Consider the following 23,442-nt stretch of genomic DNA (forward strand, 5'->3'; position numbering starts at 1 on the left):
TCGAGTCGATGCGCTGCTCTCCCAGAAAGCCCTCGGTGGATCGGCTTGGATAATCCCTCAACTCAACTTCAGCTACTCGCCACCACGCTAATAGATGGATCCGATACTTGGCGGCTCCTGAAATATCTTTCTGCCGAGGAGAAGATCATCAAAAATTGCAATATGCGCACAAAGTTCCGCGCCGGTGTTGAGCTGGAGCACGGCGCTTGCACCTCCGCCTTGGACGCGTCTGATCCTCGCAAATTGGACAGGCGATAATTCGGACTACACTGCGATCTGAAAGCTGCTGCTTGCTGCTGCTGCTTGCGATATTATTTTTTTTTGGATTGCGACTTGGAGCATTGGAGCTTCTGCTGTGCTGCGTCAGAGAGGCTCCGATGAACATTGCGAAGCACTGACCTATAGACTGTTGCTAACACTAAGTCTCAGTCACACAATATCAAAAATGTCTTCCCTCTCTCGTCGTGCCTGCTATAAGTGTGGCAATGTTGGCCACTATGCCGAGGTTTGCTCTTCCGCCGAGCGCCTCTGCTACAACTGTGAGTCACTTACTCCTCAATTTTTTGCTAGGCATATCATTAACGCCAGGTTGTAGGCAAGCAACCCGGCCACGAGTCCAACGGTTGCCCTTTGCCCCGCACCACCGAGGCTAAGCAGTGCTATCACTGCCAGGGACTCGGCCATGTTCAGGCTGACTGCCCAACCCTGCGTCTGAGCGGCGCTGGCACCAGTGGCCGCTGCTACAACTGCGGACAGCCCGGTCATCTTGCGGTAAGAAACTCCAGCTTTTAGAGACCAATGCCCAGGTTATTAATGTTTGAGCAGCGCGCGTGCCCCAACCCCGCCGGCGTCAACATGGGCCGAGGTGGCCCCCCGGTTCCCCGTGGCGGATACGGCGGCTACGGCCGTGGTGCCTTCACCGGTGGTCCTCGTCCTGCTACCTGCTACAAGTGCGGTGGTCCCAACCACTTTGCGAGAGACTGCCAGGCTCAGGCCATGAAGTGCTATGCTTGCGGCAAGCTTGGCCACATCTCTCGTGACTGCACCGCTCCCAACGGTGGTCCCCTCAACACTGCTGGCAAGACTTGCTACCAGTGCGGCGAGGCCGGTCACATCTCCCGCGATTGCCCCCAGAAGAACACCAACGGCGAAATCCCCAACGACGTTGATCTGTCGGCTGCCCCTGGCATCCCTCAGCCCGCTGTTGCGCCCATTGCCCCCGTTGCTTAGACGGCGATCTCTGGACATGTTCTCTTGAGGACGTTGCGACTTCTTGGGCTAGGCCTGAGGATAGAGGCAGGCTTGCCTTGATGCAGCTTCCCTCAAAAAAACCTTTGTGGCATTCCTTCAGCGATGTCGCTTTCATTTATCTGCAATACGACCAATCATTACGCCTTTTGAACATCACCGCAACTACAACTTCCACCTTTCATTCTGGTTATTATTTCAATCTATGCATAAAATGGGCATGCCGCCAAATGGCATACTTTGCTTTTACATGGCGTCTACACGGATTCCCCTTCATCAACACGATTCATTTTCTGGAACAAAACGGGAAAGGCTTCCTTTCTTCATAGCAAACGACTCTCACGACGGATGGTCTCAAGCACGTTTGAATGCATCTTATCCAGCGCAGTTGGAAACAAAAGTTCACGACCCATATAGCCATCTTATGGAGGATCTTGGCTCGACAATGCTGCTTCTGGTTCAATATTCCAACAACGAGGCGACTCTGTTTCCGGTGTCTGTTCCTTAACTCGCAACTGGACTCAGGCATACGGCAGCAAGGGGAGCATTCTACAGAACGACGGTTTCAGGGTCGTTCGCGGCCCAGAATCTTCACTACCCCTGTGCTCGGCAGTGGGCATAAGTGGACAGCTAAAGCTGGCCATGGGCTGCACTGTTGACCCAGCATACCGGGGTCGGGAAGATCCGTAGGATGGAAGATGGGGCTCGGGGAAGGGGATGAGAGATATCCAAGTATCTTATGAAGAAGAAGAGTTTTGGGGCGGTGGAAGTGGTTGTTGAGTAGAAGATCCCTTTGAAGGGAGGAATGGTGAGCACCCCGGCAAAGCTGTTGTGGCGTGACGCACAAAAAAAAGAAGCTGTTGTTGTCTGAGTTGTCCGAGTCTCTTCTGGGGTAGGGCGTGCCGCAGTTGTGATGGGTGATCTGAACCGGGTGATGCTATACAGGGGATTCTGTAGGACAGTGGGCATTGGGCTGCCTACAGGAACGACTTTGAGGCTCCAGGACTACAGGAACAGGATACGCCAGCTCTGCTACGACTAACGACGAATGATTTTATTGCGGAGTTTACAAATACTCGGCTTTCAGTAGATACAGCAGAATCGTAGAACGACTCTGGGGATACTCCAAGGCCAAGGATTAGGCCTGGCATAGACGGCACCTGTATGAGAAGATGCGGAGCTGTGGTCCAGCTGAAGAACACCAGGCAAGTCAGCGTTTCGCAGAGCACCTAATCACATGCAGTCAGGCTTGACCATGTGATGGATGAGGTGATGATACACCGTAATGCGACTGCGTGAGGTCATGAGTAGGCACCAGTGCACACGGAGTTGAGTGGGTACGAACGGCACGCCGAAAGCTATGGCCATCGGTCCCGGAATCCTTTCGAGGAAAGTGTAACCGGACGTCGGTGTTCGTCTCGTCTTCTTCGTCATGCCGGTAGAGTCGGCAGGCTATTCTACGCGTAGACGTGCGTATTCCACCATCCATGTGTCTGACTGAGTGAGGCTACCGGATCACCTGTACCGCAACAGGCTACGCTTAATTGTGCACACTGCGGATGCCGGTGTCGAAAGTCGGCCAGCCTTAATGTCATCAATAAGTACGATGCTGAATACCAGGGCACGGCCGTGGTGTCCAAGCGGGGTAGAATAACGGCTAGCCCCAGCCTGCCTCCCAAGCGCTGACTTTTGCAATGCAGCCAACGTATGAGAGGGGTGGACTTGCATGCTGCAGTCTGCATTACCACGCCATCTCAAGTAAGAAAACTGCCGTCATGCTCGAGTTGCAGCCTGATAGGTATCCACGTCTACCTATCTTGGCCTGTCCATCTTCCATCCGCCTCATTCTGCCTGGGGGACTATGTCACGAGGGTCGCACACAAACATGTTGTAAGACTATAGATGCTTTCCGTACGGCTGGGTCATCCGATGGTCAACATCGCCCAACTCAGAACTTCTCCCAACGTCGATGCAGCAGGCTGCAGAGCCTCATTCCACAAGCTAAACGTCGGGAACAGCCTAAGCTGGATAAATAAGTCACCGCTCGCGGCATGGGCCTGCTGCTGAAAGTTAGCCACCGTATGCTGTTCCTCTCCGCCACCCTCGGCCTGACCTTGACCCACGTAGACGGTCTTCGTGGGTTGTTTCTCTCCTACCTCAACCCCATTGGAGCTGGGCAGGTAAACTTGCTCACGTTCGAAACTTCCGTGAGTTGAAGCCGCACTTTACAGGAAAGCATAAGCCGAGCACCTCAGCTGAGACTGCTACCTCTGACCAGCTGAACAAGTGTCGGCAAGCGCAAAAACGTTGCAATCATCTACTTTGACTCCAAGGCAACTGCCAAAGAGATCGACCCCGAAGACGTAATGGCATCCACTGTATTATCGAGCTCCAGCTCGAGCTCCGACGAGATTGTACCGTCGTCTGTGATCCCCCACCCGCGCCGCCGAGCATACTTAGCCACCATGCCTGTAACCGTCACGAAACCCCGAAAGACGAAGCAACAGCCTCCTCAGGAGATCATTGACGAATTCTGGACAAAGTTTACGACCAAGACTCCAGGAAAAGGTCGGTCGCATCCTTGATATGGAGAATCGCCTTGGACATCAACGTGAGACTGACTTGATTGTGTTTGATGCCAATAGCTACCACCGTCATTCCTCAGAATGCATACGCTGAGAGGGTCGCGAAGCGTTCTTCCAAAGCCACTGGGATCTTCACTCAGACGTCGTACGATGAGGCTGCGACTGTCTGCAAAGCCAAGGTCGACAAGATTGTTCACGAGTGTCGCCGAGTCAATCAACGTTACAGAGATCCTCACTATGATATCGAGTTTGATCTCAAGTTTGGGCGCAGAGACTGCCTCGAAACCTTATGGAATACCAAGGACGCGAAACCTCCGCAGTCCGCTTTCCAGCCCAAAGCCGTCAAGCGAGTGGTCGATATCTTCGACAACCCGCAATTCTACATTGACGGGCCTACGGCGGACGATGTGCGCCAAGGTCGAGATGGAGACTGTTGGCTCATGGCTGCGCTGTGCAATCTGAGTAACAAGCCTGGCCTGATCGAGAAAGTCTGCGTTGCACATAATCTTGAAGTCGGCGTGTATGGTTTTGTCTTCCATCGCGATGGAGAGTGGTTCAGCGAGATCATCGATGACAAGGTATGCTCCATTGCCCCTCTGACAGTCTAGTTGGGGAAACCTTGGACGAGAAGTCCGAGAAGACCCCACAAAGTCTTGAGGCCCTTTCTAACCGGCTACATAGCTGTACCTTACCAAGCCCGACTATGACGAGCCCTACTTGGAGCGAATTCTCTGGGAAGATCGCGAGCGCATCAATTCAGAAGAAGCCTATAGGCGTATTTATCAGTCAAACAGTGGCGCGCTTTACTTTGCTCAGTGTGAGAATCCCAACGAGACATGGCTGCCGCTTCTCGAAAAGGCGTACGCAAAGGCGCACGGAGACTATGCCTCCATCGAAGGTGGTTTCACGGGCGAGGCCATCGAGGACCTTACGGGTGGCGTAACCTCAGAGGTCTACACAACAGACATCCTTGACAAGGAGTACTTCTGGAAAGAGAAACTCCTAAAGGTCAACGAAGACTGGCTTCTGGGGTGCTCCACTGGGTTTGCATCAAGGGGTCTAGGGGAACGTAAAGGCATTATCGAGATGCACGCCTACAGCGTCATGAAGGCTGTCGAAATGGATGGCCAAAGGCTGGTTCTACTGAAGAATCCCTGGGGAAAGGGTGAATGGAAAGGAGCTTGGAGTGAGTTCCGTCTTCGAGATATAATGTCTTACCGTTCTCGCGCTGACCATTAGCAGGCGATGGCTCCAAAGAATGGACCCCTGAGTGGTTGCAGAAACTCAAACATACGTTTGGCGACGACGGCGCCTTCTGGATTTCGTACCACGATCTCCTCAAAAAATACAACATATTTGATGTTACCCGGTTATTCGGTCCCGAGTGGAAGGTTACATCCATTTGGACAACACTATCAGTGCCATGGACCCTGGACTACCACGAAACGTATTTCGCGTTTACAATCTCCAAGTCGGGCCCGGTTGTGATCGTACTAGCGCAACTAGACGATCGATACTTCCGTGGTTTGGAAGGTCAATACCGGTTTGATTTGCAATTCCGTCTGCACAAAGCCGGCCAAGAGGACTATGTCGTTCGGAGTCAAGCATCCTACCGCATGAACCGATCTGTGAATGTTGAACTCGACCTTCAAGCTGGTAGCTACGAGGTTCTTGTCAAATTAGATGCGGTGCGGAACGATGGCGTACTTCCCATCGACCAAGTGATTCGCAACAATGCCAAAAACCGCCGAGAGAAGCTGATCCGGATAGGGTTGGCCTATGACCTTGCTCATAGCAAGGGAAAACTTGTCGAGTCGGCCGCGGAAAAGGCGGCTAAAGAGGCACATGAGAAGAGACATCGGGAAAAGCGACGTGCCGAGATCAAGCGCAAGATCCTCGAAGAGAGAGAACAGGAGCATTACCTCAGGATCAAAGCCAAGAGAAAGGCTCAGAAACAGCAGGCGAAACGCATCGCACAACACCAGGCAGCGAAAGAGAAGCTACGTGCACATATAAGGCTAGCTAATCCCCTTCCGCCGAAGCAATCTGAGCCGATTCCAAACCCACCAAGCCCTGTGGCCAAAGTCACAATCCAGGAAGCCGAACATGAAACTCTTGAGATTGCAACCAAAAACTTGTCTTTGTCAAACGATTCGCGAGGAGCGGGCAGCCAAACCAATTCAGGTACCATGGCAGGTGAGGACGTGCCGATTTCCCCCCGCCACAAAGACAGAGCGATACCTCAAGTCTTTAAGTCGGCTGAAATGCTGGAACAAATCACCGAGAGAAGCCCGGGATCTTTGACACCTCCGAAACCTACAAACAAGCGTTCCAGAGGCGATAGGCGCGAGGTAGTCAAAGTCAGAAGTGAGGTGCAGGAGGCTACCCTTCAAGATGTCGAAGAGGTGATGAGTGAAGAAGCACCCCCATCGGAGTATTCCGCACCTTACCCATGCGAGTCAGACGACGATGGCATTGCAAGTGTATCATCCATGTCGGAACTTTCTGAGCGGGAACTGGAGCTTGAAATTGACGCTGTTGAAAAGCGGGAGCCCAGTACAGACCGTCTGCCCCCGCAGCCACCCCCTGGTGCGCCTGCCGAGGAACAAGACGAGTTTGAGAGAGATCCATGGAATGCTGTGGCTGTAGTGGGACTTCGAGTGTACTCCAAGGTAACGGATGAAGATCAAGAAGAGGTTATTAGCAACCTTCGGGTTGTGCGGCCAAGCTTATATCCCCAAGAGGAGGCAGTTCCAAAAACCGCAGAGCCAGGTGACAAGAAGTCAAAAGGTCTGGACGTGGATGACAGTGCCAAAGATGCCACGCTGGAAGGAGAAATCAAACAGAGAAAGAAGAGCATCCGGCCTACCAGTGAGGACCTCAGCGATGCTTCAAAGCTGTCTCGCTCTGATGCTAGCAAGAAACGAAGAGCGACTCCTGGCGTTGATTCCCTGGGGTACACGTTCGACTTTCAAGCTTGATATACGTCCCAGAATGAACGTGCCGGGATTACAGGGAAAAAAAGTAGTTTTCATAAATCCGGGGGTATCCTTTAAGCCTAGAACCTAACGCCACTATACAACTTGAACACAAAATCCTTTTGCCTGAGCTACCCTACCGTTGCTTTCCCACAGGTGCTCTTTGAAATTCAATTTGGGCCTCTTTGTGTGGCCAGTCAGAAGCTGCCGAGAAGGTCGTCAAGTTTGCGCTTCTCTCCTGTAGCTACAGGCTCTACAATCAAGGAGTTGCCCTCTTTGAGCAGGTCTGCAGACTCGGTGGACTTGGGTAGAAGTCCTACACGACCACCTACACGAGCCAGCAGGGCACGCATCTTTTCCATCTCCTTTTCAATCTCGCCATCGCGGGTGACGAGATTCTCTTGCACACCCGCGCCGGCATCTCCGGTGCGGAAGGGATCAAGTAGTGCCTTCATGCGCCGTAGCCGTTCAACACGAGCTCTGGTGTGCTGCCTCTTCTCGGCGAGTTCTTTCAAGCGGCCAGCGACTTCAGTGTACCTTTTGGCTTCCATAGGAAAGCTAGTTGCATCACGCCCGGCTGGCCATGCCAAGGGAAGCGACCTTACGGCAGTCTCTTCGGCTTTGGTGGTTTTTCCCATTAGTCTTTGGCGCTACACGGAGCGGAATACACAGAACATACACAGGTCCAAAGAAAGGGATAGACCCTCGGAGGAGTCACTTCGCGCGGCCGACAGTTGAGATAGGTACAACGCGTCAATCTGCTCGGCGACGTGACGGCTCGCTTGGTGAGAGTAGGCGCGTCGCGAGTGCTGCAGCAAGGTCGTGTTGAGGCGGGCGGCGACGTGCTCGACGACGGGGTCCGGGATGGAGGACTCGGCGGCCTCGTTGGCGGCGAGCCATGCACGAGAGGGTTGCAGGGGTCGGGAGAGCAGACGAGCCTGGGTAGCGAGGAAAGATTGTTTTTGGGCGATGACGGTGGGTGGAAGGGGGGCTTGGGCCATCTTGAGAGGCAAGCAGGGGAGAGATGGAAAGAAAAACAATAAACTCGGCGAAAGAAAGAGATTGACAGGTTGACAACTTGTCTTGAATTGTGTGAGTGTTGCGTGGAATGCGTGTTTGGCAGGAGCTTACTTGGATGCTTGGATCTCAGGTGAGATGAGATGAGACGTGGGCCGATTGAGGACGGAGGCGCGGCCGGGGCGCGGGTGCGGATGCGGCAGGACGGCAACGCGTGAGTCGAGAGTTGGCGGAGGGAGTGGATACCGAACGACCCACCTCACCTTCCATATTAGCGAACCAGGATGGAAGGTGAGGTGGTGGACACTCGAATGGGTACGTACCTTAGCACCTTCTAACCTCTGTGCCTCTCTCCGGCGTCTATCCCCCGTCTTCTTCTCCCTCTACCTATTCCTGTCTTTCACGTTGATTTCAGTTGCATAAGTACGGATATCTTCCATATTCGATCACGCCTGCGCAGCTGCCTATACGGACTCCTACCTCCTACCTCAGTCAACCAGACACTAGTGTGGAAAAATTCGATGGCGCGATGAAAAGGAGAAGGAGAAGAAGCCTCGGCGATGGGCCACTTTATGCTTCCTTTTTCTGCCCAAAAATCGGTTTCCCCTCCTCGCCATGCTTGCTAACCTCCTCACTCCACGTCAAAGCTCCAATTCTCAACGCCCATCAACGGTCTAGGTCGGTCACCGTCCACCCAAAACAAGTGGGCAAATGACCGAATAGAGACCCCTTGCTTGCCTGTTTGCCAACTTCAAACCGCCGTCTGACTGCCTAGCTGCTAGGCCAATGTGGCCCAGCAGACCAGTGGAAGGTGAATCTCGCTTCTTTGAGATTTGGGACAATTTATTCATTGTATCCCCGGCTCTCAAGGATATTGAAAGACGAGGTATGTAGTTTGGTCAACCGGGGCATGTTTCCTACCAACGGTTTACCAAGTCGCTCACTATTCGTCGCCTAGCTACCTAATCGTATATGTCTAATCTGCGCGGGAAGACTGCGGCAGTCGCATCGCAGTTGGGGGCACGCATCCGGCAGCGGCGAAATGCGAGGCGAACAGCCGTCTGCAGCGCGGTTCGTTGCTCGCAGACCATCCTGCAACGTTTCGAAGGCCCGGATTCCGCCTATACGGTCCTACGATGGATCATAAATGTGACGAACCTCGATGAGGCACATGCACACCGCTACGGGGCGCATTAAACCATCTCGCCTCTTCCTGACCCGGCCCCGCCCTCCGTATCGGCACTAATGCGGCCCGCTTGCATTCGATCTCGTCCGTACGGCCGCATGCCGTACAACACACACCAACATGCACGTCAGGCCTTTTCCCACCCGTCAAAAGGCAATCAAAGATGGCCGAGCACTGCTTACGACTGCGAGAGGCTTCGCGAGGTCGAGCCTAGTCCGTCCCCTTGCCGCCATTGATCCTCTTTGCCGCTGGCTGCTTGGGCTGTACCGGTAGGCTTCTTAGTTCAGGTCCCGTAATGCCTTCCCGGACGCCACCTGTAACCTGCTTCTAGGGGGGCCCCATGCTTCGAGCTTCTGACATCTAGCCGCCCGACACCGAGGAGGCTGGAGCAGCCCCCTTCGCATGTCTAGAAGTATGCTCCAGTCCTCGGAAGGGCCATTTGTTCCCACCTACTCGGCCGAGGGAAATACGTCGGGCAAAGTTGCAACGTCCTCCGGTGGAAGCACTCTCCAAGCTAAGCCTGTCCAGCATTTCATGGTGCCATGCAACACGTGAGACATGGCTTCGGTGTGCTGTCAAGACGACCAATCCTACGTTCTCAGCCCCCATGATGCGTCTTTTACGGGAGAACCGGTGGTTGATGCTGCCATACCCTGCCTTGTTTGCTGCGTTGTGGACAATCGCGTACAGCCATTCGCCCGCTCTTACTTGCTGTTTGCCCTTAACCCCTGCTTTTGACAAAGAAAGGCAACGCCTCTCATCCTTTGGGTTCTTGGCTCAAGACCCCGGCAACTGTTCAGGGCCAGAACTTTCCTTTTGAGCATATATGATGAGGGCCATCCCCTCTCCTAAACCTAGCTCAGGCTCATCTGTGACTGAGCAGCTCATTTCCCCCGTTCTTCAACAGACAGAAGGAAGCGAGAAAAGTGGCGGCGCTGTCTCACTTCAGCTCACCCCGATCTCGCGTGATCTCACGAGAATCACCTCCCATCATGTCGACAGCTTCTTCTCCATGCTCAAAACCTCCAGCCAACGGCTTCGTTGCCCTGGCGCGCAAGGTCTATAATCCCATCGGGTTCAAGAAGGGGTACAACTTCACCCTCTTTGTCATCACCGCGGGGGGTATGATGGGGTTCACACTCGCCCGCATGATGTACTTCAACTTCAACGGCGTCTTCTGTAATCCGGCGCACGACTCGAGGGCGCTCCCGGGAGAGTGCTACTATTTTCAAAAGGGCACGGCACGGATCGGAATCATCATGCACCTCGCGGGTGTCATACCGGCAGGCTTTCTTGCCTGTCTACAATTCGTCCCTGTCATACGTCGCAAGGCTATCCTGTTTCATCGCCTTAATGGGTATCTCATCGTTCTCCTAAGTATAGTGGGAATCATTGGTGTCTTTCTCATTGCACGGCGGACGTTTGGCGGTGGCGTGAGCATGCAGACTGTTTCTGGCACCGCCAGCCTCATGTTCCTCGGAGCCCTTGCCCTTGCCATCTACAACATCAAGAAACTCCAGATCGAGCAGCACCGGGCATGGATGCTCAGAGCCTGGGTATACGTAAGATATCACTTGTTCCAACAGAAAGAAAGACACGTACTCTTCCGCTGCACGTGGGCTAACGAAGCTGTTCTTTCCCACAGGCCGGTTTCATCATCACGATGCGCATCATTGGGTACCTCGCTGCCATGATCACGGCTGAGTCGAACTACTATCAAGTAAAGCAGTGCGCTATGGTGGACTTTATCTTCCGTCACGACCAGAACAAAGTCCTCGGCTTCTATCCTGGCTGCGACGGCTACTACTCGGGGGAGAACCCCGGCCTCAGCGTCCTTGTCCACGCCAGCATCACCGCTCACCAGCCTGCCGAGATTTCAGCCGGGTTCACAGCCGTCTTTGATTCGGGATCATGGCTCGCCTTGGTGATCCACGCTATCCTTGTTGAAATTTACGTATGTCTCCCCCCCCCCCCCCCCCCCCCCCCCCCCCCCCCCCCCCCCCCCCCCCCCCTCCTCCCCCCCCTCCTTTTTTTGGGTGTTTGGCGCCCCTTGTGGTCCCCCCCCTCCTTTTTTTAATTTTTTTTTTTTCCCCCCCCCCCCCCCCCCCCCCACTCCTCTCTTCCCTCGTTTCATGGTTCCTCACTTTCTGGTGGTTTGCGTGTCGCTATTCTGAAGTCTGCAAGGGATGAAGACTAACGAGATAAAACAGCTTCATTTGACACCCGCAGAAGCTGAGCGCCTTCGTCGCATCTCTTATCAGCGTCAGCTCGAATCCGGGATGAAGAATGCCGGGAACGCAGGCATGACTGTTCAAAGACTGGGTGACGCCGAGCCTTGGCTACCCCCAACTGATTCACAACCAAGCGAGTCTAGTATAAGACCGAGCTCGGATGAGGATGTAAGGCGGAAGAGCGAAAGCGCGGCGTAGGTCGCAGTATGAGGTTTGCATTTGATCATCGGCAGGGAGTTTGTTTGTGATTCCAAAGTTTCTCGGACATATCGCCTGAAATTGGCGTGTGACGATTACGAATACACGAAAGATATGACGCAGCATGACATTGCGACGGATACATCTAAACATTAATATCTTTATCAAAGGGACGTTTCTGGCTGGACTACGAAGCAAATTATCATGCATAAATATCAATCATTCATTCATTCAATCTTGTGTATCCTGAACATTTTCTCCCAACCGGTGCTCCCTGCTTTTTACATCGTGACGCATAGACGTCTCTACAGACCAGACCACCAGAAGGTCTCGCTGACCTTGAAGCTGCCCTTGAGGGCCTTGTCTGTGATGACACTGCTGTCACTGACAATTACCTCGTACTCGCCCTCCTCGGCGCACCACTGGTGCCGCTCCTCGTCAAAGTAACTGGCGGCGTACTTGGTCTCAATGTTGACCGTAACCTGCTTGCTCTCGCCAGGCGCAAGCGACACCTTGGCGAAGCCCTTGAGCTCCTTGAGCGGGCGGTTAATCTTTGCCTTTTGCTTGGGTGCAACGTACACCTGGACGACGTCAGCGCCGGCCACCTTGCCCGTGTTTTTGACCGTCACGTCCACGACGAGCTTGCCGTCAGCCTCGCGGACCTGGAGGTCCCCGAAGCCAAAGGTCGTGTACGACAGGCCGTGGCCAAAGGGGAAGAGCACGGGGCGGTCGAGGAACTCGTAGTAGCGGTAGCCAATGTAGACATCCTCGCCGTACAACGTGCGACTGGCCTCGGCACGGTAGTTGAGGTAGGCCGGGTTATCCTGGACGCGCTCGGGGAAGCTGAGCGAGAGCTTGGCCGAGGGGTTGACGTCGCCAAAGAGCACGTCGGCGATGGCGTTGCCCGTCTCGTTGCCGCCGTACCACGCTTGGACAAGGGCCTTGACGTCCTTGACCCACGGCATGCGCACCGGGGTGCCGGACTGGTTGACGACGACCGTGTTGGGGTTCGCCTGGGCAACGGCGGAGATGAGCTTGTTGAGGTAGCCCGGAAGGTCCATGTCGGCACGATCGTTGCCCTCCGTCTCCCAGTCAGCGTTGAGACCGGAGCAGATGATGACCTGGTCGGCGTCCTTGGCGAGGGCGGCGGCCTTTTCGATCTCGGCCTTGTCATCAATGACCTTGCATCCTCCCATGCGGAGGGCGCCGCTGCCAAAGACAACGTTGTCGCCCTGCAACTTGGACGACGGGGCCGAGCCAAACTCGACCTTAAAGGTGTACTTTTGGCCCTTCTTGAGCTCGACACGCCCCTTTTCCTCAACGGTGGCGGCGCCGAAGAAGGCATCGCCCTGGCGCTGCTTGGTGGAGTTGTCAATGACGAGCTTGTCATTGACAAAGAGGTTGGCCGTGCCGCAAACGATGAGGCCGAGCTCATAGGTGCAATCCTCCTCAGCGACGAAGGAGCCCTCAAAGTCGGCGTACCAGAGGTCGCCCTTGAGCTTGGGGTTGTAGTAGTCGACAAGGAGAAGCTCCGTCTTGGTGAGGACAAGCTCGTCGATGGCCTCGCGGCTGTGGTCCGTGGGGGGTTCGTTGTAGGCGCGCATGGTCATGCCGGGCTTGCCGTCAACTGACGTACAGACATTGCCGAGGAGGGGCAGGAGCTTGTGGGAGTAGGCGCCCTCTGTGTACTCCGGGGGTGAGGTGAGCTTCTTGCTGATGCCGTCGAAGGGGGTGACGGAGTAGTAGGCAGCCAAAGAGGCGGAACCACCTCCGTGATAGGTGGCGATCTTGGCGTTAGGGCCAATGACAACTGTCTGTGAGTCTCAAAGTAAGTGTGTGTACTTTCGTGAAAGACGTGTATACTCGGAGAACATGCTCACCTTCTTGTCCTTCTTCAGGGGCAGCACGTTGTCATCGTTCTTGAGCAGGACGATACTCTCGCCACCGATGCGCCTCAACAACTCGGCGGTCTCTGGGGTGTCGCCCGTCTTCTCAGGGGCACCCTCGGGAATGCCGGTCGCCACAGCCTTCTTGATGAACTTGAGCATGGCGCGAGCTCTCTCGTCGAGAATGTGCTGGCGGACCTTATCCGTCGACACATTGAACTTAAGAGGCTCTCCACGGAAGCGAGGAGGTCCAGGCATCTCGAGATCGAGACCGGCATTAGCCGCTTCCGTGGTGCTGTAGGTTCCGTACCAATCGCTCATGATCATGCCGTCCCAGCCCCACTCCTTGCGGACTAGCTTCTCTAGCAGATCGTGGTTCTCACTGCAGAATGTGCCGTTGACTCCATTGTAGGCAGTCATGAGCGCACCCGGTGAGGCGTCACGGAAGGTAAGCTGGAAAGGAAGCGCGTAGATCTCGCGAAGGGCGCGCTCCGTCACGATGCTCTGGACGGCGTTGCGCCTGTGCTCCTGGTCGTTACACACAAAGTGCTTGGGCGTCGCCTGGATACCAGTGCTCTCGATACCTCTCACAATGGCGGCGGAGCCGAGACCAGCCAACACAGGGTCTTCGCCGATAGACTCGAATCCTCGGCCACCGAGAGGGGACCGCTGCATGTTGATGGTAGGGCCTAGAATGCAGTGAGCCCCCTTGAGCTTGGCCTCCTCTCCCATCTTCCTGCCGGCCTCCTCGAGGAGCTCGAGGTTGAAGGTGGCACCGAGAGCCGTTCCGCAGGGAAAGCAAGCTGCCTTGATGCCATTGAAGAATTTGGTGCCGCGCACGCCATTGGGTCCGTCGGAGAGTCTGATGGAGGGAATGTTGTGCTTGGGCAGAGCCTTGGTGTGCCAGAAGTCGATACCTGGGGAGAATCGAATGTTAGCTTGTCATTAGGTCTCGTCGAGGGCTGTAATGAAGAGTCCGCAATTGGGGTGAAAAGTGACCCCCCAAAAGAGACGGGAGCAGTCTTACCGGCGAGAAGGTCGACCTTCTCAGAGACGGTGAGCTTCTTGAGCACGTCTTCGACGTCAAAGTCGGCCATTGTGGGCTCGTCAAACGTTGGACTGTAAGAATGGATAGGGGTATCTTTGGAACAACTACAATTCTACGACTGGCCGGTTTCAAACTTGGAGAGGTAGTAAAGGGGGTAAAGAGGAACAGACAAGAAAAGTTGGTGATAGAAAGCGCCGGGAAGCAAGATCGAGAGGGAGGACCGGAACATCTTCGCAGCAGGATCGCGCTGTTAAATAGAAGATTGACGAGCTTGTGGACAACGGAACAACTCCGGACGATGCGGGACAGGATTCCCTCTTCTTACTTGGCTTAAAGATACCTTAGCTCGGGAAGAGAGACCAGCAACCCACTTTGAGGTCCCGCGTGTTTCTGGGTGACGAGCTAGGTAGATGGAGGAAGATACACCGATGCCGGGAAGGCGGCGGGGGGAACGGCAAGCAAGCAAGCAATCAGAAGGCCATGTTTGCATGCAGTATCCGTTAGCAACCAGGTTAGCAGCGGCTGTTTCTCTGTCTCTCCCGTCATGCTGCTATGCGCCCCTCCATGCAGTTCAGCCGGGGAGAAAGAAAGGTGGAGAGCTGTTCCTCCCAATTACCAATACACAGAATGAAGGAACGGATGCCCAGAGATGTTAGAAACCCCAAGACCTTGAAAGACGCGGTCAGGTGCGTCAATGGCGACCGCCCGTCTGGTCGGTAGCGCATTTCTACCCCACGTTATCACGTTGTGGGAGCTTGTTGCCCCTCATTCACCGGGAGAAGCTCGGGTGGCTTCCCCCTTTTAGCGTCATTTCTCCAGTTGTGTGCCCACCCAAAAGCTCTGGATTGGCTCATTGGCATTGGAGGCGAAGCTGAACATCGTCCCGAAATCCCGTCAGACAACTTTGGCGCGGAGACGGCGTGCGGGTGTCTCAGTTTTGCCGGAGACTACCCGGCCTTTTGGCGATATTATCGCGGGCTTCTGCCGTGTCGCTGAACAGTGCAAACTTCGTATTACAGACAGTGACAACTTCTCCTGTGAAAACGATGCATCGAATCGGACCCGGCTAAGGGAAGCGGACCCAACCAGCCATGACACGATGCCGATACTCCCCGAGCCGCAGATATGCCGCATTTAGGTGAACGCAAGCTCGCAAGGCCTCATCTGTAGGTTTCATATTAGTGCCACAGTCTCGTCATCGGGTAACTGGGTAACTGCTTGTGAGATGGAGGCTGATGATCGTGGGACTCAGGGCACAGTAGGAGGATGGTGTATGCCGTCTTCTCAGCAATGGAGACAGAATATTCGGGCTGTCTCTACCCTTACTAGACCTGAATGACTCCCTGGAGCTGCACGTACCTGCAAAAGAAATCACATTTGTCATCTCTTTCTTTCTCGCCTCCGAGCTGCCGTGTTCCCGCGCGTGACAGCCGAGCCAGGGGAACCACGGGATTGCTGAGTCGACAGCATGCCCCGCATTTGCCTGAATCCGATGAGAATACGGCCCGGACGTCTGTGCTGCATCGTCGGGATGGGACTCCATTACTGATATACCCCGGAGAGCCGGTCCACGGAGTCATGCCGTGGTTCAGAGGTCATATCAACGGGCCGAGCCACCACATCCGATCAAGCTGCACTGGCGCTACGGCCCTGCCCTGATGATCATCAAGCGGGTGATCATTTCCCCCAGCTTCCCCAGATGTCTATCTTCATCGGCAAGCTCCGCTATATCTCCATACCACAATGCCGAATCTTTCCCGAGTATCCATCATCTCCATCTCGGTGAGCGGCTGTAAACTGGGCATAACTTGAAATAAGTAGCCAAAAACAAGGATCCAATGACCATTCGCCTCTTTCCCGAGTCTGCCAAGTGGGCGACAATGATCTGCCGCTCAGCACATCCTGAGTTTCTGTTTCTACCGCTACCTTTGTCACTATTTCTCCCACTTTCGCTATCACTACTCTTTTCAGCCACCTCTTTCAGTTCGTCCTCTACATGGTATAGCTAAGTCACACTAACAAGACTCTGAGAAGGATAGGGACTGTGTTGGCACCCATGTAGGGGTCTCTCTCTTGCCGAGACAGCAGCGCGAGGCCATGCAGTCACCCGCTCATCCGGCTTGGTTCCCGAGGCGGGGTGGTCCGAATACACCACAAACTCGCGTAAGACAATCCACCACGGTGGCTGATTCGTTCCTTTTGGAAATATCTATGTCCACAATCATGTTTCCTCATCAAGATCCACCACTGAAGGCGGGAGTGTGGGAACGGACCACATGCTCGCGAGATGGGGTCTTCTCGGCAGCCGTGACATCTTGTCGGTTGCTCATTTGTCGAGACCCAGGGCAAGGAGTGTACGGATACTATTCCCAGATTCACTCCCCCTGGTGAATGATCGACTCGTTTGTACCCGTAAGGCGGGGAGGGATGGAGATCTCCTCTGCCGCTGTATGGTGTGACGGGTTTACGGATATAGGCCAGACCACCACGTTGCGTAAAAAGAATGTCCCGATACTTGAGACAACCACCACAACTCACATGCTCCATCGATCTCTCCCTGCTTTCGTGATGGTTCCTGATGATCACTATTGGTTTCGAGGCATACCACCCGCATCGTCGGGACATACATGTGAGGGCGATCCATGCATGTTCATCTACTACACACATACTTTAGGCATGCGACAACCATCTGCGGTTCCTGCCTGTAGCTCGCGAGACATTGGAGAGACATGGACGGTACCGATAGTACGGACGTCAGCCTGGGTTCCCGAAAGTGGTCTCCATCTCACATTGTACAAATTCTACCTCTACCAAGCAAGTGGGCCAGAACTGCGGTTGGCTGGTCTATGTCGATACCTTTGCCCGTTGACAGCAATCATCCAGAAGATCCCGTCTGTCTGTCTCCTTGTTGGTGATATGAAGTATCTCATGGCGTGAGCTCTTTCCCGAATGTATGCCAAACTCGCTGCATAGCAACTGCCCTGGCCCCCCTCACGATCCGACCTAAGATCGTGACCGAGGTCTCAAGCTTCAGAAGTGAAGAGATGACGAGCCATTGGATATGGGGGGTTCCTGTCGCTCGGGAGGACGAAGAACCAGTTTATCAATGCCAAGTGTGCATGTATCTTAATGCCTACAGAGAGTCAAACCCCATCTACGATACGTTTCTCAGAGAGAGGACTTAGTTCAACCCAAAGGGAAAGACAATGTTCAGGCTATGTTACGAGTTTCAAGAGACCATCCAGATAGATCACTATCGCGAACACAGTACGACCGTCTTACGGTCACTACAGAGAGTCGATTACCTTGACAGCCGACATCACGGGCACTGCCAGATTGGTCCACGCGATGATTCTCTCGAGACAGTACTAGACAATTCACCCCTAGAAGTAGAATCACACCCCCAAGCACCAAAGTTAAGCATCTCGAAGCTCCTAGCTACCCCTGGGCAACACTCGCATGAGGGGAGATTGCCTTGCTGACGGCGGGCATGCTCTACCAGCCACAAACCACCTCTTGTGAAGCTCCTTCAGGGGATCAGAGGCAGTCAGCTGAATCCTATACCGACCTCTCTCCCCCTAGCTGCGTCGGAGAGGCTGGCTGATTAGCTTGATCTTCGTCTCTGGGGAGGTCACGATACACCACAGGGGGGGGGGGGGGGTTGAAAGGGGGTACAGTCAACCAACCCCATGCTCAATTAGCATCGTATTGCCTGGACGCAGTGCGCCACCAACGAGATGACTGCATACTCTGCAGGCCACAAGTTCTCGGAAACACATTCATGTAGTCTTGAATATCATTTGACGACAGTTCATGAAAGGAGGTTCATATACATTGTGTCAGCCAAGGCAGTGAGAAGTATCACAAGAAGTAGGATTGTCCGACGCGCAACGATTCCCGTCTGCTTTCTTGGACAGGGTAGACTCAGTTTATCGTAAGACTGTACATATGGAGAGGCTCATTGACGATGCTCCATGGAGAATGATGTATGGACCTTTGATGGCGCAAACAGTCAAACAGAAGCACTCTCTTGCAGTCTGCCCTTTCATGTCGTTTCCTCCCCTTTCTACATCAAGGCACAAAATACCGCGAATTAGGAACGCATCATGGTCGACAACCAGGCTCTACATCACGATGAGGCTGCACTCGATCGCGATTTTCGCAGCCCTGGTCTGTCAGGGTAGGGGATATCTACAGATTGCAGACAACAACCCCGTAGCCTGATCATACGATTTTGTTCTTTGTTGAACATCATCACTAGCCCAAGGATACGAAAAAAACAGGTTTCAAGCCCATCGCACTCCGCCCAGCCCCTCCCCAGGACCCCCGGGAAACGATGCCATCATCCCCCTTCCCATCGCCGCGCGGGGCACCGTTGGGGGAGGATCGGAGCACAAGTCCGATGCGGACCTAGTTCATCAAGGGAAAAGAAAGGAAATCGGACGCTCCGACAAGGGGCGTGTGTCTTTCTATTCCGCTGTACTACTATCACGCCCGGCGGAACGAGAAAACAGCAACGGCGGCCCCATTCATCTTCAACGCGAACAAGACGCCATGCCATTGCTGTGCTAACTATTCCGGCCACAACATGCCCATTCGGCATAGAGCCGTTTTAGCTAGTATCGGATTTCCACTCCTTCTTTTTCCATGACCAACGATGTATGCTACGAAGATGGCGCCAATACGTTCAAAGGATGGCCCAGGGGGCGGGGAGACGGGACCTTTCGTTGATGTTGCGAGTGGGTAAATGCTGGCCCGGGCAGATGCCCGAAGTGAACGCAGCTACGAACCGGAAGGGGAGAATGCCGAGCGGTGTGGGCTGTAACTTGTAAGCCTGTTCGTGTTGGGGGCTTTGTGGGTGGGCGTCGTTTCCCGACCGCCGAAAAGTACGGTGCGGCAAGAGCGGCGGTGACTTGAATCCCCCGGTGTCTGCAACTGCAAGCCCGCTTACACTACGGAGTAACTACGTACGCTCTCATCATAGGAGGGAGGGGGGAGGAGATGGGATGGGATGGAAAGGATGGCATACCTACCAGATCATGGATGGGATTGGGAGGCAGGGGGGGATGAGAGTGCGGAACCGCAAGCCGGGAAAGTTTTAGAAGTGATACGTAGAAGAGAGACGGTACCTAAGTTGCCAATTGGCCAATTAGTTGGAAGCGATTGCATATGGCGTTGTTTTTCTGTTTTCCGCTTCTTCCAAGTCTCAAGGCTAGTCTCCCACACTTTCCGTACGCATACGCATATGCGCAATATGCCACACGCAGGGCATCATGGGCAAAATTTAGAGAGCCTGGCAATGTACCGATACCTTCGCACGGCTTTCCGATTTTATTTTATTTTTTGATTTTTTTAAACTTTTTCTTTGTCCCTTCTTTTTCTGAAAGTCCTTCTAGAAGGGTGTGTAGAAGCTAGACTAAGCCAGACAGAGTTAGGCCCGTCCTACAGCTTACAGGACGCCATCTCGATCCAACAATCCACCCGGCCGAGTGCTGTGGTTCTTCTAATGGGGGGCCGCAGGATTGCGTAGCAGCAGACAAGGGGACCGGCGCAGCACTAGCCGCTGCCGTATATCCACTCCCCGTACGGACACATCGCCATCGCCATCGGGGACGCGGGCGACGGCCGGGCGTTGAGACGGGATGCAAGCTTGTGAGTAGCAGAGTAGGTAGACTATCCGTACTTTAGGGTGGTTTGGAATCCATATGGGCGTGGCATACCAGTACCCTTAGGTTCCCCCCATCCATCTTGCTCGTGTCCGCCATCGGGAAACAAGAAGGGTCCGCGGGCGTCCAGGAGAGAGCGGTGTATCACACATCGCAGGTACCGGTAGCCAAGCACACCAAGGCACATCATTCCTTTTCCCCTATGTCGTGACACACGGGTCTTGCCTTGCCTTAGGCCGGGCTGGGCTGGGACTTGTCTCTGAATTCCCGGTGGGGGTGAGAACTTTCGTGAGTTTTGGTTCGCGAAAGACGAACAGACCTCGAACTTGGAGCAACGGCGTAAAAGTGTAAATTCCTTCTTCGCCTTCTTCGAAGCTTCCAAAATGCTTCCATAGGTGCTTCCACAGCCACCCACATCACACCTACAGTCTCACAGTCTCATTTTCCTCTCTTCTTCGGATGCACAAGAATGGAAACACGACGCCACGTCGCATCGAATGCCCGCAACAGCAGTTCCAAGCGCCACGGAGCGGAGGGGAAGCCTTAGGGTTGCCACGTTTCCCTCCCATCTCTGCACACCATCTCCGTGGCGTCGGATGGGTTGTGCTGCACAAGCACATGGCAAAGATGCCATGGCGAAAGGTAACTTTGATGACGATAATGGTACGTGGTGATGGCGTTGGATGGCGGCGGCGGCGGGATGGGTGTTGGCTGAACATAGCAGCTGAGTGGCTGTAGCCGACTGTACCTACACTTTTAGTACTTGCAGCGTGACATTAACTTGCGCTGGTTCATGAATCAAGCAGAGACCTGCTTCGTCTCGCCTTTCCAGAACAACTCTGTTGCTGAACTTTGGAAGCGGTGTACAACGTGCATCGTGCGGCTTGCGGCTTGCCATGTGCATGAGGTAGCACTGACCACGGCCACGACGAAAGCCCTCGAGGCGATCAACGTTGCCTGCCCGAAGAAACGAGCCGCCAAAACACGAACCAAACTCAAGCAACTTAGCATGGCCGCGGAAAGGGGGGGGGGGGGGGGGGAGGGGGGCTATAACGGCCGGTTAGATCCCCCCCTTGTTTTTTTTTCGAGTTTTACCCTTCTGCCACAAATCAGCGGGGGGGGGGGGGGGGGGGAGGGTAGCACGGCGGGGGGGGGGGGGGGGGGGGGGGGGGGGGGGGTAAGGGGGCTATAACGGCTCGTTAGATACCCTCCTTGTTCATTTTGCCAGTATTAGCCTTCTGCACGAAAGCAGGCGAGGCGTGCGAAGGGTCGAGATCATAACGCGTGGCAGCGTGGTAGGGCTCCAGATAGCCTTTTCCCCATGACATGAGACGTGCATTGCAGCCACGTGTCACGGGCAGCGCTATCTGTCAAGAAAAAAAAAAGCTATACATTTGATGCCATCACACGAACCCGAGCCGCCTGTCTCAGATGTTTCCATGCATCAGATTCTGCACGGGGCTGACTCGCAGGGAGGGGACATTCGACCTCTCTTGTGCCTTTCCTGCTTCGCTATGTGTGAGTGGGTGAGCGTGTGTGTATATCCGTATGCATATGTGTGTGTTTGTGTACACACCATAACATGTGGGAGTGGTGTTGCGCGCATGAACCAAGCAATCGAATACGGGCGCACACACCGATGCCATCCAAGATTTCTCGGTGATATCTTGGGCTTGTAGAAAATGAGAGCGGCGGTTAGAAGGAATCTGGTCGGAGTACGGACGGATACCAGTGCCTACGGTTCCGTCGTTGTATCGTGATGCTGCATTGACGATGCTGGCACGTACTACTGTATAGCAAGTGTTGTCGGGCATCAAGTAGTGCTGCAACACAGCCATCACACCTTGTCTATTGCCAAGCCAGCACGTGGACTGCAGCGAAGGCTCCAAACCGCATGAAGATGACCATGGGTTGACCATTTCAGGCCTCAGCCATGGACCCGTGTTGGGACGGATGGATGGTCGCGAGGGGACTTCTGTAGACTGCCATTGCGCTCTGACCAGCGGGAGTACAGAGCAGAATGGTCTTGTGAAGCACCGGAGAAACGACCAAGGGGGGAGAGGAGCATGGCGTCTCACGGGCTGCTTGCGAGATTAAGTATGAAGCATGACCGCTGCGGTCGTCGTTGATGATTTCGATTGGCAGATGGCGCTTTGGTTAAGCTTCCAGAAAGGGTCCAATTCGATTCGGGGTCGAGGACCGTGCGGCTGGGACGGGCAAGTTTCGGGGGCTTTCTTGACTGTAGACGGCATCTCTTTGCGATTCTTTTCCTTCTTGGGGTGAGTGTCTGTGGTGATGGTGGTGGTGCTAGTAGTGGTGCTAGTAGTGGTGCTAGTAGTGGTAAGGGGCGGATTTGTTGAGCACGGTGAACGAATGGTTGGCTGGCTGGCTGCTTCCGTAGCAGAACCGTAGAACAGAGCCGGAGATGGCGCTAGAATGGAGGGAAGAAGTCGGGCGAACGGTTTGGAGTGAAAGGAAGGTGAGCGTTGGGTGCGGAACGGAATACCTCAAGGTGAGGAGAGGTGAGGTGAAGGAGCGGGGCAGGGCAAGGGGAAGCGCGGCAAGGTGAGCACCTCACTTCTCTACATGCCTACGTAGTAGGAGATGTACTCCGTACGTACTACGGGCATGGAGCATTCATACGAATAGCTCAGGCGCGGTCCCCTGGGAGCGCGACGATGGGAAGGCACGGAGGGAAGGATGGGAAGCGATGGAGGGGTCGGGCAATGAGTGGGGACCTGGATAGTTAACGCTAAAACGGTCCGTATTAGGTAAAGCTGGTCGAGCGAGGTAAGGTACCTTACTTCGTACTCTGACTGCGTACTTGTAAGGTAACGCAACTACGATGTATCCGCACCTTAGGGTATCGTGCCTGCCTAGTAGCTAAGGCAGGCAAGACCCGGCAGAAGAAAGAGCACGAAGTTACGAACAATTAGGCGTTGGTAGGCTGTAGCACGTGTTGACGGTGGCTGGGTAGGGATCCGGCGAGGCGGCCGGCAAGAGATCAAACGGTGATAGGATGAGGCGCTCCGACGAAACGTTCCCCGTTCACGCCCATACGCACCTCAGTCTCCACCGCTGAACGCCCACGCCGCCCGTCCGATAACACGGCCGCAGCAGTGTTAGCACCGTGACCGTGACCGCAGAGTGACCGTAGCCGTGGCCGTGGCCGTGACCCCAGCCAGGGTCGGAGGGAAAACAGATCCCGAGCACGACCGATGGGAAGTTGCGATTGGCCTTGGCATATCACGTACGAGTATGTCCTTTAACCCTTGAGCCCCTGGGGTCCGCTACTAAGTGATGGGTATAGTGCTCAACGACGTAGTATTCAAGGGACTACCTGAGTTGCCCTGGCATAGACTCATGGAAAGGTTGATGCTTTGACGTTTGTTCCCCTTT

At 54.4% G+C, this 23,442-nt stretch overlaps 8 protein-coding genes across 8 annotated transcripts; 5 read left to right on the forward strand and 3 right to left on the reverse strand.

The window, feature by feature from the left end:
* Positions 1 to 445: 445 nt before the first annotated feature.
* Positions 446 to 1,230, forward strand: CABS01_01486 (zinc knuckle; the record flags this gene model as incomplete). Its single annotated transcript, XM_060534866.1, has 3 exons — positions 446 to 539; positions 596 to 771; positions 826 to 1,230. 3 exons carry the CDS (start codon positions 446 to 448, stop codon positions 1,228 to 1,230), a joined length of 675 nt encoding a protein of 224 aa, XP_060398055.1.
* A 2,069-nt stretch (positions 1,231 to 3,299) lies between these two features.
* On the forward strand, positions 3,300 to 6,814 carry CABS01_01487 (calpain family cysteine protease; the record flags this gene model as incomplete). Its single annotated transcript, XM_060534867.1, has 5 exons — positions 3,300 to 3,442; positions 3,536 to 3,816; positions 3,894 to 4,411; positions 4,515 to 5,019; positions 5,076 to 6,814. The coding sequence occupies 5 exons, from the start codon at positions 3,300 to 3,302 to the stop codon at positions 6,812 to 6,814; spliced, it is 3,186 nt and encodes a 1,061-aa protein (XP_060398056.1).
* Positions 6,815 to 7,008: 194 nt separating this feature from the next.
* Positions 7,009 to 7,812, reverse strand: CABS01_01488 (uncharacterized protein; the record flags this gene model as incomplete). The annotated part of the gene is made up of 2 exons (XM_060534868.1): positions 7,009 to 7,430; positions 7,491 to 7,812. The coding sequence occupies 2 exons, from the start codon at positions 7,810 to 7,812 to the stop codon at positions 7,009 to 7,011; spliced, it is 744 nt and encodes a 247-aa protein (XP_060398057.1).
* Positions 7,813 to 10,006: 2,194 nt separating this feature from the next.
* On the forward strand, positions 10,007 to 11,443 carry CABS01_01489 (uncharacterized protein; the record flags this gene model as incomplete). Its single annotated transcript, XM_060534869.1, has 3 exons — positions 10,007 to 10,576; positions 10,660 to 10,968; positions 11,225 to 11,443. 3 exons carry the CDS (start codon positions 10,007 to 10,009, stop codon positions 11,441 to 11,443), a joined length of 1,098 nt encoding a protein of 365 aa, XP_060398058.1.
* Positions 11,444 to 11,748: 305 nt separating this feature from the next.
* CABS01_01490 (glycosyl hydrolase family 3 N terminal domain-containing protein) lies at positions 11,749 to 14,426 on the reverse strand (the record flags this gene model as incomplete). Its single annotated transcript, XM_060534870.1, has 3 exons — positions 11,749 to 13,257; positions 13,324 to 14,246; positions 14,357 to 14,426. 3 exons carry the CDS (start codon positions 14,424 to 14,426, stop codon positions 11,749 to 11,751), a joined length of 2,502 nt encoding a protein of 833 aa, XP_060398059.1.
* A 2,489-nt stretch (positions 14,427 to 16,915) lies between these two features.
* CABS01_01491 (uncharacterized protein) lies at positions 16,916 to 17,314 on the forward strand (the record flags this gene model as incomplete). The annotated part of the gene is made up of 1 exon (XM_060534871.1): positions 16,916 to 17,314. The coding sequence occupies one exon, from the start codon at positions 16,916 to 16,918 to the stop codon at positions 17,312 to 17,314; it is 399 nt and encodes a 132-aa protein (XP_060398060.1).
* A 1,169-nt stretch (positions 17,315 to 18,483) lies between these two features.
* On the forward strand, positions 18,484 to 18,949 carry CABS01_01492 (uncharacterized protein; the record flags this gene model as incomplete). The annotated part of the gene is made up of 2 exons (XM_060534872.1): positions 18,484 to 18,557; positions 18,661 to 18,949. 2 exons carry the CDS (start codon positions 18,484 to 18,486, stop codon positions 18,947 to 18,949), a joined length of 363 nt encoding a protein of 120 aa, XP_060398061.1.
* A 2,293-nt stretch (positions 18,950 to 21,242) lies between these two features.
* CABS01_01493 (uncharacterized protein) lies at positions 21,243 to 21,951 on the reverse strand (the record flags this gene model as incomplete). Its single annotated transcript, XM_060534873.1, has 2 exons — positions 21,243 to 21,410; positions 21,910 to 21,951. The coding sequence occupies 2 exons, from the start codon at positions 21,949 to 21,951 to the stop codon at positions 21,243 to 21,245; spliced, it is 210 nt and encodes a 69-aa protein (XP_060398062.1).
* Between the last annotated feature and the right edge of the window lie 1,491 nt (positions 21,952 to 23,442).

Source organism: Colletotrichum abscissum (genome assembly GCF_030869225.1).
Source record: "Colletotrichum abscissum strain IMI 504890 chromosome Unknown Scaffold_3.1, whole genome shotgun sequence".
NCBI classification, from domain to species: domain Eukaryota; kingdom Fungi; phylum Ascomycota; class Sordariomycetes; order Glomerellales; family Glomerellaceae; genus Colletotrichum; species Colletotrichum abscissum.